At 43.9% G+C, this 15,848-nt stretch overlaps 1 protein-coding gene across 11 annotated transcripts in view; it reads left to right on the top strand.

The window, feature by feature from the left end:
• Positions 1-15,848, top strand: part of LIMCH1 (LIM and calponin homology domains 1) — a 220,987-nt gene that overhangs the window by 130,603 nt on the left and 74,536 nt on the right. For 10 of the 11 annotated variants that reach the window (XM_081019766.1, XM_081019765.1, XM_081019764.1 and 7 more), the window contains exon 6: positions 4,912-5,022. In XM_081019766.1, coding sequence (XP_080875892.1) covers positions 4,912-5,022 — 111 coding nt within the window. Of the gene's footprint in view, positions 1-4,911; positions 5,023-14,785; positions 15,076-15,848 lie in introns of those variants that run through there. The other variant, XM_081019770.1, reaches the window with a different exon arrangement.

Raw genomic sequence — 15,848 nt, 5'->3', positions numbered from 1 at the left:
CGCGAGGGGCGCTCTGCTTCAGGGCGCCCGCGTGCCGGACAGCAGACTGCTACCCACAGCTTAGGGAGCCCTGCGGGAACTCCCACAGGGCTTCCCAGGCTGCGGATATCTGCCCGGCGCGCGGGGCGCTCTGCTTCAGGGCAGGCTGCTATCCGCACCGACCCCTCTTGCTCTCCAAGCTTCAGCGAAAGCCTGTATTCGCCCCATAGGACGCACACAGAGTTCCCCTTCATTTTTGGAGGGGAAAAAGTGTGTCCTATAGGGCGAAAAATACGGTGCATCCTAGTGAAAGTGCTTAGGATTGCAGCTGTAAAGGTCCCGACGAAAGAAGAATGGATACAAAAACTTATGGAATATGCAGAAATGGCAAAAGTTGCCGTAAAAGTAAGAAATCAAGATAACAAACTTTTTATAAAAGAATGGAAACAGTTTATTGAATATTTGCAAACAAAATGTAAACAGATAAGAATATTGGCAGGAATATTGTAATAACCTGCAGTTTTATAAGAGTATATAGTTAAAGTAGATGAATAAATGAATGACAAGTTAATTTGGAATATGCAGGAAAATAAATTTAAGGAACCGCAGAAAGAGGAGGAAGAAAGTTGAGTTTTGAAATGTTAAAACAACAACAACAACAACAACAACAATCATAATGGATTGCAGGTGTAACTTCCTACAGAAGTAGACTCCAGAGCACAGCCTCACCTCACGACAAGCTTGATGAATCATACGGAAGGGGCCAACATACAGTAGTACCTCGGGTTAAGTACAGTGGTACCTTGGGTTACATACGCTTCAGGTTACAGACTCTGCTAACCCAGAAATATTACCTCGGGTTAAGAACTTTGCTTCAGGATGAGAACAGAAATCGTGCTCTGGCAGCGCGGCGGCAGTGGGAGGCCCCATTAGCGAAAGTGGTGCTTCAGGTTAAGAACAGTTTCAGATTAAGAACAGACCTCCGGAACGAATTAAGTACTTAACCCAAGGTACCACTGTGGTCGTCCACTCTACTCTCTGGCCCACAGGAGCACCAGGGCGGTGGTGGCAACAGAAAGAAGAGGTTGAGTGGCGGGGGCTCTGCCAATCAAACGCTGCACCTGGTTTACCTCAGTGCGGCGCAGGTGGGGACGTCTCTGCCAATCAAACGCCGCTGAGGTAAACCAGGCGCTGTGTTTGATTGGCAGAGACGTCCCCGCACCGCGCTCAGGTAAACCAAGCACGGTGTTTGAGTGGCAGAGCCGCCGCTGCTCGGACTCTTCCTCCTGTCGCCATTGCCAGGAGTCTCGGCTTCGCGGCGGGTTCCGGCTTTGTGGCGCGGGCCGGATTTGGGACCCAGGTGGGCCTGATCTGGCCCAGGGACTGTAGTTTGCCAACCCTGCTCTAGTCACTGGGAACAACAAACCATGATCCATGGCTTAGCGTTATATCCAAACCCAGGTATTGTGGTTTGTCTGTTTCCAAACAAACCATGGTATTAAGCCAAGGCTTGTTCCTGGCCTACTAGTTGGCCTTGTTTGAGTGAAACAAACCATGACCCCAGTTTTGGATATAGTGCTAAACCAGGAATTGTAGTTTGTTAGTTCTGCTGGCTAGATCTCTTACGTTCACAAGTAAACCATGGTTTGCTTGTGGTGTGCAAACCAGGCCATTGGGTTTTTAAAAAATGCACTATAGGGAATTCAGGTGATAAATATTAATGTCGCACAGCTGGCTCTTAATTTTGACTGTAGTTAAAGCAAAGTGTGATAACTTAGGCTACAGTGCTATGTTCCAGTCCCACTGGAGTCCATGGAGCTTACTTCTGAGTAGACACATATAAGATTGGACTGTCAACATATGGTTCAGTATGTCTGAATACAAGAAAAACATCAACACTCCAAGCTAACTCCTACCTAATAAAAATATGTTATCAGGAAATGAATTATGAAAACTTTGGCTTCCTAAGCAGTATAATAGTGGAACATTTTCAGTTCACACCATTATATATAGATGTGCACCCCAGCCCACAGTCTCCAGAGAATTTGTTTCTGTGAGTGGAAGTTTCCTGTCAGTTATCTGATACTTATCTAGACTGATCCCAAGCACTGCACCTGGAGTTACTAAATAAACAGGAAAACCACTTTATTTAATAAATACAACAGACGATTACATTAATGATTGCATTTTTTTAAAAAGAGAGTGCTCACAAAATTAATATATCTCCCTGATTATGTATGGTTCATCTAAACTAACATTCTTGTTAAGTTACTTTTCACTGAATTCTTTTCCTTTATTGTCCTGGGACTAATTGGGAGTTTTTCTTCCTATATGTGCATATATATCCTGCATGTGGAAATCCCGTCTTGTGGTTTTAATTTTCCTCTTAAGACGATGAAGAATATATGCAATTGACCTCAGAAAGGGGTGATGGGAGGAAAGATCTTTAAGAATGGGGAACGGGTGGGGAGTGGAATTCAGACATAATGGTTCTGACATACAACAACTGTAGATTTCCTGATTTTCATCAACTGATCTGGACCAGACTTCAAGATTGTGCACTCCCTCCTTAGCGACATCCCTTTTGAGTGTGAATTCTCTCAACCTTCTCTGTCATTCCTAACCATGGTTAACACTGACCATCTTAACTATGGTTTGCAGCTGGTTCACAAATTCCGGCTGAGTTGGAATCCTGGTTAACCTGAACCATTCTTAAAGCTGGCGGGAGAACGTGCTGAGAGCTATGCTATCAAATATAGCTAGTATAGGGGTTAAGAGAGAATGAAAAAAGACTAGAGAAATCTGGATTCAGTTGAAAGCACTCATATGAACCTCCAAAGCTCTAAAATGCATTGGGGTTGGAGTACTTTTTCCATATACACCTGCCTAGACCCTAAGATCTTTGTTGGAAACAAGGCCTAGTAATGTGAGATGGGGAATCAAGGAAAAGGCCCCTTTGATAGTGGTACCCTAATTATTGAGTGCTCTTCCTGGAGATACTTGCCTGGCTTCTACATTAGGTGAAGATCTCTTTATTAGAATATAAGAAATAAGAAAATAATCAATAATAGTAATAATAATAATAATTTATTTGTACCCCACCCATCTGGCTGGGTCTCCCCAGCCACTCTGGGCGGCTTCCAACAAAGATTAAAAATACATTAAAATGTTACACATTAAAAACTTCCCTGAACAGGGCTGCCTTCAGATGTCTTCTAAATGTCAGGTAGTTGTTTATCTCTTTGACATTTGATGGGAGGGCGTTCCACAGGGCGGGCGCCGCTACCGAGAAGGCCCTCTGCCTGGTTCCCTGTAACTTGGCTTCTCGCAGTGAGGGAACTGCCAGAAGGCCCTCGGCGGTGGACCTCAGCGTCCGGGCAGAACGATGGGGGTGGAGACGCTCCTTCAGGTATACTGGACCGAGGCCGTTTAGGGCTTTAAAGGTCAGCACCAACACTTTGAATTGTGCTCAGAAATGTACTGGGAGCCAATGTAGGTCTTTCAAGAAAGGTGTTATGTGGTCTCGGCGGCCGCTCCCAGTCACCAGTCTAGCTGCCGCATTCTGGATTAGTTGTAGTTTCCGGGTCACCTTCAAAGGTAGCCCCACGTAGAGCGCATTGCTTGATCCTTTTGGATCAAGCCAAAGTTCAATCCAGTCCAGCATCCTTGTGGGGAAGACCACAAGCAGTAACTGAGTGCAATTGTGTACCTATTGGTATTCATAGGTGTGCTGCCTCTGACAAGGAAGGTGGAACTTTGTCATTGTGTCTAGCAGCCATTGATAGCCTTATCCTCTACAAATTTTATTTGTCTAATCCCCTTTTGAAGCTGTCCAAATTGCTGGCCGTCTCTACATCTTATGGAAGTGAAGTCCATAATTTAAGTATACACTGTGTGAAGAGATACGTACTTTCTTTTGTCTGTCGTGGATCTTCCAGCCTTCAGCTTGGGGGAAAGTACCATATTTTTTGCTCTATATGACTCACTTTTTCCTGCCTAAAAAGTAAGGGGAAATGTGTGTTTGTCTTATGGAGCGAATGCAGGCTGCGCAGCTATCCCAGAAGCCAGAACAGCAAGAGGGATTGCTGCTTTCACTACACAGCGATCCCTCTTGCTGTTCTGGCTTCTGAGATTCAGAATATTTTTTTTCTTGTTTTCCTCCTCCAAAAACTAGGTGCGTCTTGTGGTCTGGTGCGTCTTATAGAGCAAAAAATACAGTATTCTATAAATACTAAAGACGATGGTGATATTTTAATAGCATTTGTTATTTTCCCATTAGTTGCCCTAGGCACTTGTCTGGAAAGGCAGGGTACAATTTTAAGAAGCAAATAAGATTATTGATGTTTGAAACTCTGTACATGTAAAAGGAAAAGCTTCAAGAGAAGCAGACTTTTGCTTTGGAGTTAGTTTCAATCTGATTATTCCTTGTAGTGGAGAAATTAAAAATGCTAAGCCACCTCAACAACTATTAAAATGGTATATTAGTGAAACTTGCAGAACTTGTAATAAACCCTCAGCATCAGGCAGTCAGTATCTTTGTGATTTGTACCTCTGTGTTGGGAACATAGAACGACATAAACCAATATTAAAGCAGTTTCATTAAGCACTGAAGCCTTGTCCCTTGAAGTGGTGCGGGTGCTTGAGTTTTCCTTTATTTGGCTCCCCAGATATTGTTGGACAAGGTTTAATAGGGAGCTCTGCCAGTGCTACTTCACATACATTAGAAATATCAGCAGTGCTGATGTGATTTCATGTGCTTCAAAGTCTCTGTGACCATGTTCTTTTGTAAGAGAGCCTTTGAAAACAGCAGCTGACAAATGATTTGATGAGATTTTAAAAGGCTGCTGGAGAGCTGGACAAGGTTGCTGTATTCAACTGATAAAGTGGTTTGGATAGATCACCCCCACAATTAATGTTCATTTCATTCTTCAGGTTTTAGTCACCATCTATTGGCTGGGGAAAACAGCAAACAGCAGCACTGGTTTCAGTGGAGCAACGCTCAACCTGAGGGAGTTTGAAGGATTGCTAACGCAGCTGAGAAAGGTATTTGCTGTTGGGGTTTTTTCTACTAGTGGAACAATAGCTTCCTCATTAGTAAAAGTACAGTATAGTGGGGTAGGAGAACTGGAAAAAACACACACATCTGGCAGCCAGTTTGGTTTCAGATAGTACATGGTAAGATGAGTTGCAAAAGCCTAGGAAACAAATTTTTATGGCCCTCTAGCGGCTATGCTGGCTCATTTACCAGAAGTAATACATTTAGTGTTAACTCTGGAAGTGTATACTTGACTTTGTCCAAACTACGCCTTGTAGAGCAAAATATACATAGGAGGCTTAGTTTGGTCACAATCAAGTACAGTCGTACCTTGAAAGTCGAACGGAATCCGTTCCAGAAGTCCATTCAACTTCCAAAACGTTTGGAAACCAAAGCACAGCTTCTGATTGGCTGCAGGAAGCTTCTACCCCGTTGGATTGGCTGCAGAAAGCTTCTGCACCGTCGGATGTTCAGCTCCCAAAAATAGTTCGCAAACCGGAACAGTCACTTCCGGGTTTGCAGCGTTCGAAAACCAAGGTACGACTGTGTACACTTCCAGAGTTAACACTAAAATGCATTACTTCTGGTAAATGAGCCACTGTAGCTGTAGAGGGCCGTGAAAATTTGTATGGCTTTTTGGACCAATCTACCTACGTACTGTCTGAAACCAAAGAGGCTCACTGGTTGCCAGATGTGAAATATCTTGGCATTTCCCCCCGCCCTCCTACCCTACAAGTACACCTGCTGCAATTTCTGTCCATATTCTTCTGCCAACTTTAATGCTCATATTGTTTTTTCATTCTTATCTCTAGCTAGTTGACTGAGGTTTTCTAGCAGAGGGACTGGACACTGATTTAGAGTGACGCTACTAATACTAAGTCACTGGTGGGCAGCTTGCTGCTTATGCAGGGGAAACCCCAAATTTTATGTGGCTCCTGAGGCTTCCTTAAACTATCCCAGTCTTCTGTCCCGTCAGAACAGCTTCCTTTCTGTTCATTTCCTCCCTATTTTTCTTGGCTTTTAAAAGTGTTCTTCTTCCTATGTAGTTTTAGAGGGACAGTAAAAATAAACACATTCTTTAAGAAACAGCTTCCCTCCTCATGTTTTGGAAAACTAGTGTGATCCTGTTATTGTGTGCTCCTGAGGTTAACACTCCTGTAAGTAAATTGGTGGGCCCACTGTACACTAAAAGATAATTAAAACAGTTAAGTATACAAAAAAATAGCAAACACATTTTTAAAAAACCTAAAACCATACAAAGTAGACAGTCGTGGTAAATGCTCAATTTATCCGGCTCTTTCATTGGTACCTTGTAGCGAAGAAGGGATGGTAACAAAATTCCAACAAACAGATTAACAAATATATATCGGAATGTACAGAAATATTGAAACATATCCCTCCTTCCAACAACCAGGTTAGCTTAATAATAAAAGTTGTGATGCAGATGGTTCAAAAAAATAAAAAATTCTCAGCCTCCAATATGTTTGTAATATGTGAAATTGTTGAGGAAAGAGATCTTCTGTGTAGCTATTATGACTGCTTTTATTGCATGTCTGTGAATTTGATTTTTTCCAGATGGCTGTGATAACTGTTGTGTTACGGAATGCCATGCTTCAGATTATCTGTTTTTAAAGATGTCATAATGCAGATGTAAGCAATGGAATTGCACCACATGTTTTGAATGAGGCGATAATAATAGGATATACACACACACAGAGAGGCTGCTTAGTTGTTTCCATGTTAATCACTATGCTAAATAATACTTTGTATTCCAGCAGCGCATTTTCAAGTGTTGAAAGCGCTTTGCACCCGTTATCTTGGTGGTCCTTACAACAGCCTTGCAAGGCAGGGCAGTATTACTAAGCCAAAAGGCAACTTTCTTAGCTAATGGCTGAGGGTTACCGTACTTCTCAGCTCTTAGCCACTCTCAAACATGAATCTGCCCTAATGGCATAGAAAATATGGAGGTGTGGCGGCTCTTGTTTTATGCATCTGTCCCCATTTTCCTTACAGACAAAACAAAGCTATTCTTCAAGTAACAGAAGGACAGAAAATATATATTTTTATTTTTTTGCAGTTGATTCATTCTTTATTTTTTCTGTAATTTGTATCTTGAAATGTTTTATGAATGAAAACTGGCCTGTGTCACTGTCTAGCTCATCTGATTTTCATTTACCTTGCTGTCAAGCGTTTTCCACGATAGTGAGACATATTATCTTCCTCCCTCCCCGCCCCCGCCCCTCAAAAACTGGCAATCTGCCAAAGGATTAAACTTATTCTATTGGTATGTAGAGCTTTGGGGGAATTTGGGAAAGATGTCAGATTGGTTGGGGAGGGTGCCAAGGGGGGGGGGGGACGACAAAGAGGGTGTTTAAGTAGGATTGACTTTGGGGTCTGGAGGTCTGGTTCTCTTTTCAGAAAGCATGGCATGCATATATAACGTTATGCGCCGAACAGCCATCTTGTAGGAATACAAAACAATTTTAATGTGTTTTGCATGCAGTGTGGGTGATTACATTTGTATATGCCGTGATGTCTCTAAGTGGGTGGCCAGCTCTGCTGTTAAGCAGGGTGTGAGACAGCCCACATCAGTTGAGATATTTCGGTTACCATTAAAGGAAAAGCAGATTGTCACTTGCTCATACAGTCGCACCTTGGTTGTTGAACGCCTTGGTACTCGTATGTTTTGGCTCCCGAACGCCGCAAACCTAGAAGTAAGTGTTCCGGTTTAAAGGTAAAGGGACCCCTGACCATTAGGTCCAGTCGTGACCCGACTCTGGGGTTGCGGCGCTCATCTCACTCTATAGGCCGAGGGAGCCGGTGTACAGCTTCCGGGTCATGGGGCCAGCATGACTAAGCCGCTTCTGGCGAACCAGAGCAGCGCATGGAAATGCTGTTTACCTTCCCGCTGGAGGTATTTATCTACTTGCACTTTGGCGTGCTTTCGAACTGCTAGGTTGGCAGGAGCAGGGACCGAGCAACGGGAGCTCACCCCGTCACGGGGATTCGAACCGCCGACCTTCTGATCGGCAAGTCCTAGGCTCTGCGGTTTAACCCACAGTGCTACCCGTGTTCCGGTTTGGGCAGTGCTTTTTTTCTGGGGGGATGCATACCCCTAAACATTTTGCGAATCTAAGTTTGGCCTCATTGAGGAGGAGTATTTCAATATTAATAGGAAAATGAGAGCGGGACGCGGGTGGCGCTGTGGGTAAAACCTCAGTGCCTAGGACTTGCTGATCGTAAGGTCGGTGGTTCGAATCCCCACGGCGGGGTGAGCTCCCGTCGTTCGGTCCCAGCTCCTGCCCACCTAGCAGTTTGAAAGCACCCCTAAGTGCAAGTAGATAAATAGGGACCGCTTTATAGCAGGAAGGTAAACGGCGTTTCCGTGTGTGGCACTGGTGCTGGCTCGCCAGTTGCAGCTTCGTCACGCTGGCCACGTGACCCGGAAGTGTCTTTGGACGGCACCGGCTCCCGGCCTCTAGAGCGAGATGAGCGCGCAACCCTAGAGTCAGTCACGACTGGCCCGTACGGGCAGGGGTACCTTTACCTTTACCTTTAGGAAAATGAGAGTTCCCTTAAACACATTTTTAAGGGAAAAAAGCTCTGGTTTGGGGAGTCAGACAGACTCCTGGAACGGATCAAGTTTGAGAACCAAAGTTCTACTGTAGTTTCATTTTGGCAGCACGAGGATTTATTTTACTCAAGGCACCCAAATTGTGGTGTTTTCTTTTCCTGGCAGAGTTGTGCACACCCAGAGAGGAAAGGAGAGCAATGCCTAGAAGAGGAAGGTTAAAAGAGTTGCACATATATGTCAACTCTGCTGTATGGGCAAAGTTCCCGGCTAAACAAAGTGTACCCCTTTGGTCTCCCACCCTTATCTTTAGACTTTCTACTGCCACTAGGCGAAAAATGTCCTCTGTATCTCTTTGACAATAGCTCAAGAGTAGCACAGGCCTTGGCTCTTGACATGGGGTGGTAAATTAAGAGAGACCACAAAATTATTATGAAACAAAGTTTATTAACATATTTAAAAAATGATAGTTCATCTTGGGGGAAAGAATTAAATGCAATAAAAGTTACTTGCATGCCAAAGCATTCCTCCCACTTGGAGCAAAAGAACAAATAAACAGAGTTAAGCCCCATCTACTCTCCCTGAAAATTAAACAGTCCTTCACAGTAACATTTTAATGAAATTTACTTTAGAGTTGCATCTTTCCCTTCTGTTTTTCCTCCTTATGACGCTGAGATCCACCTTAATCTGGCTATCAAAGCAAGGCGCTTGAGGTTTTGGCATTTAATTCCCAAATCCAGACAGTCTAAGTGTGATCCACTGCGTCAGCAAACCCAGATTTATATTTTTCTAACATAGAACAGTCCATTTCCTTCACAACATGCTATATTTTTAGATATGCTGTAAGTTGCCCAGAGTGGCTGGGGAAACCCAGCCAGATGGGTGAGGTGTAAACAATAAAATTATTTGGCAAATTAAACTTATGGACTATGCAGAGATGGCAAAACTGACAGCAAAGCTCAGAGACTATGATAATGAGAAGTTTAAAAAAGAGTGGGAAACATTTATTGTATATATGCAAAAACATTGTAAACAAGTTGAAACATTAGCAGGTTTGGACTAAACGCTTGCAATTACCAGAAACTCGGGTAATTTTGGATATAATAATGGGTTAATAGGGGATATGGAAATGCAGAATTTGGTGTATATAAGAAACCAGAAGTGGGAATGGAGGGAAGTCGTGAGATTTTAAGACTCTCATTAGAGATAGTGATGAAAGGATAAATAAATACATGGGGAATGGGGACACACACACACATGTATTTTTGATGTTGATTGTGGAATCATTATTCCTTATGGAAAGAAGAAAAGAAAACAAATAAAATTTAATTTATTTAAAAAATATAGTGGTACCCTTGGATGCGAACGGGTTCCATTCCGGAGCCCCGTTCGCATCCTGAGTAGAACGTAACACGCGTCTGGATGTCTGCGCGGGTCGCATTTTGTGGCTTCCGCGCATGCACGTGACATTATTTTGAGCGTCTGTGCATGTGTGAGCGGTGAAACCTGGAAGTAATGCACTCCATTACTTCCGGGTCGCCACAGAGCGCAACCTGAAAATACTTAACCTGAAGCTACTTCAACCCGATGTATGACTGTAAAATAAAATAATAATAATAATAATAATAATAATAATAATAATAATTACAGCTACCTGGGCTTGGTATTTTGAGCTGAAAATCAAAAGGAGTCTGCATGCTAAGAGAGGCCTGAGGTCCAAATGGGTAGGCAGAGTGCATTGTGGGATGAAGATGTGGGTTTTCGTATCATTAAGAGAGCATTGGTCAGAAAGTTGAGATTGGTGGACAGCTGCCCTGTGTGGTGATCCACTGAACTGCAGGTAATCACTTCAGTGAGTATCCTGTCCCTGCAGGCCAGCCATTGACTCCTCCTAGACAGGAAAGCGCAGAAGAGGGCTTCCAGTTGGTGTTGACCCCAGTGTTAGAAACTGAGATATGAAAGCTAGGAGCTCAATGGCACCTTAAACCTAGGTGAGGTTTTTTTTGGGGGGGGGCTATTGGATTGTTGTTTTTATTTTTATTATGTATTTTGTGGTTTTATATCTTGATTTTATTCTATGAGACCCCTGGGTATAGGGAGGTATATAATTTCAACAAATAACAACAGCAACAACAACAACAACAACAATAATAATAGGTTAGGGGCGCAACAACAGAATGACTAGGAACGCTTTTTTATAACAAGAATAAAGGTAAAGGTAAAGGGACCCCTGACCATTAGGTCCAGTCATGACTGACTCTGGGTTTGCGGCGCTCATCTCGCTTTATTGGCTGAGGGAGCTGGCGTACAGCTTCCAGGTCATGGGGCCAGCACGACTAAGCCGCTTCTGGCAAACCAGAGCAGCACACAGAAATGCCGTTTACCTTCCCGCCAGAGCGGTACCTATTTATCTACTTGCACTTTGATGTGCTTTCGAACTGCTAGGTTGGCAGGAGCAGGGACCGAGCAACAGGAGCTCACCCCGTCGCGGGGATTCGAACCACCGACCTTCTGATCGGCAAGCCCTAGGCTCTGTGGTTTAACCCACAGCGCCGGAAATGAATGAACTGCAGATAAACTATTATGTGCATTTTTCACATGAGCTACCTGCCCACCCCTGTAATATTCTTAAGAGGGTCTCTTTTCCAGTCTTCAGAGAGTAGCTGAAAGTGGGGAGGCAGGAAAAGGTCCTCCTTTCCTTCTACTCTGCCATTTTTATCTGAAATATTGGACGCACTACTGCACCCAGAGCTCCAAAACTGCTCACCCTAATGAAATTCCCCGTCGCAAAATGCGCCTATAACAATGGGAGTTTCAAACACTGGTTGAGCCTTGCCTGAGCCACAAGCTCTTCCTGAGCTCAGAGTTGTTCCTGCATCATTCCTTGTCCCTGGCTTGCTCTGTGATCCTTCCTCCTGGGTTGTCCTCTTGCTCTGATTTACTCTTTTGCTCTCGACTTCTGGCTGGTCCCACAACTCCTGACTTGCTTCAGTCTGCTGTCCAAAGCCCAGTCCTAACAGCATCAGGCTTGCAAGTAAAGCCCGCAGAAGTCAGACTAGCCCTCCCACATTTTCATTAGCCTGCTTTATGCACAAACTTGTGTTAGTCGGTTAGTAAGTAAACGGGAAAATTCAAAATGCTAAATGTTTGTAAAGCACTATACCTAGTAACTTAGAGGCGATTGGGCTAGTAGCTCTGTATGAGTAACAGATACACGCATCTAATTTATTTCATGGAGCATTTTTACCTGGGAGAAAGGACACCCTCTTTAGCTCTTGGTAGTAACTTCTGTCGTTCATTGGTAAACAGAAGAAAGAGACACCATGAAACGCTGCATTTTCATCTGATCAAATTATTTTAACTTCCTTAAACTCTGTGATTTTACCTTACAGCTATTTGCCATCTCCACGCTTGGCCTTAGGGGACCTTGGCTTTGAGCACGCTAAGGGACTTTTGGCAGCCAACTCAACAGTGACCCCAATTACTCAGTTTTCTCCCTGAGAAGTTTGTAGGGCATTTGAGTTTTTGAATGATCCTGCTTCATATTTAAAGCCCTTTGTATGTTTCTGTGCTACCTCCTCTCTGCTGTTCATGGTACTGGGTTTTGTTTTGTTTTGTTTCACATAGGATTTCATAGACCTGATCCCAGGATGTCGCCTAATGTGTCATAATAGCAAAGGGACTGGTGTACAAACGGAGAAGTTTCTGATCTAAAGCTCACCTCTTTCTTGGTAGTATTTAGACAAGCTGGTAGCCTCTCTCTGCCCTGCTCCTCATCTGCAGTGTGGCTGTAATAATTGTGGCCAAGTTTGGAAGAAATGCAGTGTCTGTGTGACCATAAATGAGACTGAGCTATGTAGCGAGGAACAGGCTTTATTCTTGGGGTCTATAGGGGGGAAGGCCTAAGTGGTCTCCCTCTAATGCAGGATTTTCCAAACTTGGACCTCCAGCTGTTTTTGGACTACAACTCCCATCACCCCTGGCTAGCGGGACCATTGGTCAGGGATGATGGGAATTGTAGTCCAAAAGCAGCTAGCAACCCAAGTTTGGGAAACCCTGCTCTAGTGTTTCCTTTCCCTTTCTTTTATGTAAGCGTACAGTTCCCACAGGGATGCGGGTGGTGCCGTGGGTTAAACCACAGAGCCTAGGACTTGCCGATCAGAAGGTCGGCGGTTCGAATCCCTGCAACGGGGTGAGCTCCCATTGCTCGGTCCCTGCTCCTGCCAACCCAGCAGTTCGAAAGCACGTCAAAGTGCAAGTAGATAAATAGGTACCGCTCCGGCGGGAAGGTAAACGGCGTTTCCGTGTGCTGCTCTGGTTCGCCAGAAGCGGCTTAGTCATGCTGGCCACATGACCCGGAAGCTGTACGCCGGCTCCCTCGGCCAATAAAGCGAGATGAGCGCCGCAACCCCAGAGTCGGTCACGACTGGAACTAATGGTCAGGGGTCCCTTTACCCTTTACCTTTACAGTTCCCACAAGGAAGAGTTTCACTTGTGCCATCCATTAGATCTCATGTAAGTGGGTACCTTGTATCTGCCCTATATACCCAAGAGGAACCCAACAGCATACAAGTCTTTGCTGCACATGCGCCCTGCTAATAATAGTAATTGTAATAATTATTATTTCCACTTTAGTATGTAAATTTGGGAGAACCTCTGGGGGGGACGGACAGGACCACAGTATGAGACATGAGACCCTTTCATTTCCAAAACACTTATATACAGTATCTGTAGATAGGGCAGAACAAGCTGGTCTGAGCTATTGGCTGTTGGTGCACAGGTCAAGAGAATAGGTGTTTTCTGTGGTTCTTCAGTGAAAGCCCTGGGCAGGTTACTTATTAGGCTAAGTAAGTTTTAGGAGTGCACCTAAATACAAAAAGCAGGGATGCAAGAACCACTTATTTGCACACACATATATTTTTCCAGTTCTCTTGTTGGGAAGCTGTGATTGCCTTGGTTTCCCTATTGAGGGTCAAGTCTGGGTTCACCACTGGGTAATGTGTGAAATTGCCTAAGTTTCATACGTGACTGAGGATCTGAAACTGGGTTATCCCCACCTAATGCTGAGGACCATTTCACACAGAATGCAGTAAGGATGCTTGAGGAATTTGATTCCTATGAAATCCTGTGACCTGATCCACATTTGAATGTTCAGGTTGGAACATTTATATTTTTCTGGGGGAGGGAGGGTCTCTGAATTTTGTGATAAAGTTCTTAGAGAGAATATATTTAGAAAAGCATATAGTACTGAGGTAAAGCACCTACTCAAATACATATGTTTGTGGTGGTAATGCATATTTAAATAGAAATGTAAATAAGAATAGCCATTCAGATTTCTTTTTAAAAATATATGTTGAAAAAATCACAGATTCATTCAGAAATAAAACAAAATGGACTTATGAATGAACGCAATGTGAAATTGGCATGAACTGGAAACAGAATGATCCATTCATCCTTACAGTGGGAAGCCCAAGGGGCACAGCTAACTCAGAGGCTTTGCCAATCATGACTCCTTGACAAATATGCCATTATGGCATACGGATCTGCAAACCTCTGTTGGTTGAATTTGCACGTTGGTTTGAGACGGACACATGCAACGTCTGCCACATCTGTTTATATAATCAAGTGAAGCAGGCCTCTGGCATGACTTGTTTATTTGTACCACATGATACAGACGCTTCTGCACCTGTTGGCAGTTTTGCACCTTTTCAAAAGGACTCCCTGAGAAGCATTTCTCACCTTGGGCTTTTCTGACACCACATCTGAGGGTGATAATATTGTCCCTGCCTTTTTTTTACTCAAAGGGAGAAGCAGGGCCTGGGTGGACTTCCAAAAGTTTGCTTTTCAGCAAAGGGCCTTATTTTTGTTTCTCTTGGCCTCATACTGTTGTAACCGATGATAAGATACTGCCTGAAACAAGGGGCAATGTTCTCCTAATAATGCAAGGCTGAGGATGGCTTCTACTGACCTTTTCCCTCTTCTGGAGCTTTCAGTGTTTTAGTATGTGCGGCTTGCTCTGGAAAGAATTTATAATCGGGAGGCTGTCAAAGGCGGCCATTGTTCTCACTGCTCTGAACATGTGGGTCAGATACAAGTGCTTTCATATCCCCCAGAGCCAGGAGCTGGCAACAAACAAAGAGCAAGACTGAATTCTTCAGAGGCATCAGGAAAAGCGTTTTGCATATTTTTCGGCTGCTGATTGCTCTGGGAAGAAAGACATCCCCTCTTTCATAACTGGAATTTCTCTCCGAGGTAGAAAGACGCTGTCTCCTGCAGCTCGCTGCTTCGTTGTTTGACTGAGCCAAAGGCAGCAGCAGCAGATTCTCTCTGCAGGTGTCCCGGGCCAGTATGATATCTAGGTGGAAATGATCAGCTCGGTGGAGTTAGACGTGCCTTGCCTTCTAACTTAAACCCAGGATGCCTTTGCTCCTATGATATGGACAATGGCCTGCATGATATGGATTTGGAAGCAGAACCAGCCATGTTTCAGGTCAATGCCTTTCTTTTTACTTCTTGGTACACATGTAAACCTATACCTGATGGAAGTGAGCTCTAGCCATAATCAATGGGTTAGTCTTTTAAAGTGCCACACATCGACACCACTTCTCTTCTTTAGAACATGTTAACCTGCTTTCTTCCAGTTCTCTGTACAAATCTGGTGTGTTTTCATTCTGCACATTGCCGTGGTGGATTGTGTTTTGCCTTTAACAGTAGTCTCTTCGTAGTTACTTGGAAAGTGGTTTTGGTTAGAGAGTGGCGGAAAGAGAAGTTTTGGGTGGAAGACCGACTTGTCTCTTTTTGTAAGCGTAAAAAGGCGATACAAGAATGGCGTTGCTGGCTGTGGTGATGTGTACATTTTACCACGCTGACTCCTCTGGTATTGGAGACAGACAATTGGGCTGGTTTGTTTTTTTTAAGATGGACAAAACTGTTTTGAGAGAGTGGCATTGCTTCCGTAGTGTATGTACACATTTCGTTTGCCCCGTGGGTGGTTCTGGTTAAACTGTTTTCTTTCTACTGTTTCGAAAACCTGCAAAACCTATTGGATCAGAGATAGCCATGATACAAAAGAAATGAGTATGAGTACCAGGGCGAACAATGCCTCCAGGATACCACTTTCAACTCCCTTAGAAAAATATCTCTGTGTCCCCAGCCGTAGGTTCTAGGCATGCTAGATTCTCAGAAAGTTCTTACTGTTTGCATTAAGGGTATTTCTTTAAAAACAACAACAACACTTTCTATGTGTGTGTATGCTTCGTCCAC

The sequence above is a fragment of the Podarcis pityusensis genome (genome assembly GCF_964106645.2).
Source record: "Podarcis pityusensis genome assembly, chromosome: 9".
Taxonomy (NCBI): Eukaryota; Metazoa; Chordata; class Lepidosauria; order Squamata; family Lacertidae; genus Podarcis; species Podarcis pityusensis.
The sequence above is the reverse complement of the archived record's forward strand: the minus strand, read 5'-3'. Positions and strand labels throughout refer to the sequence as shown.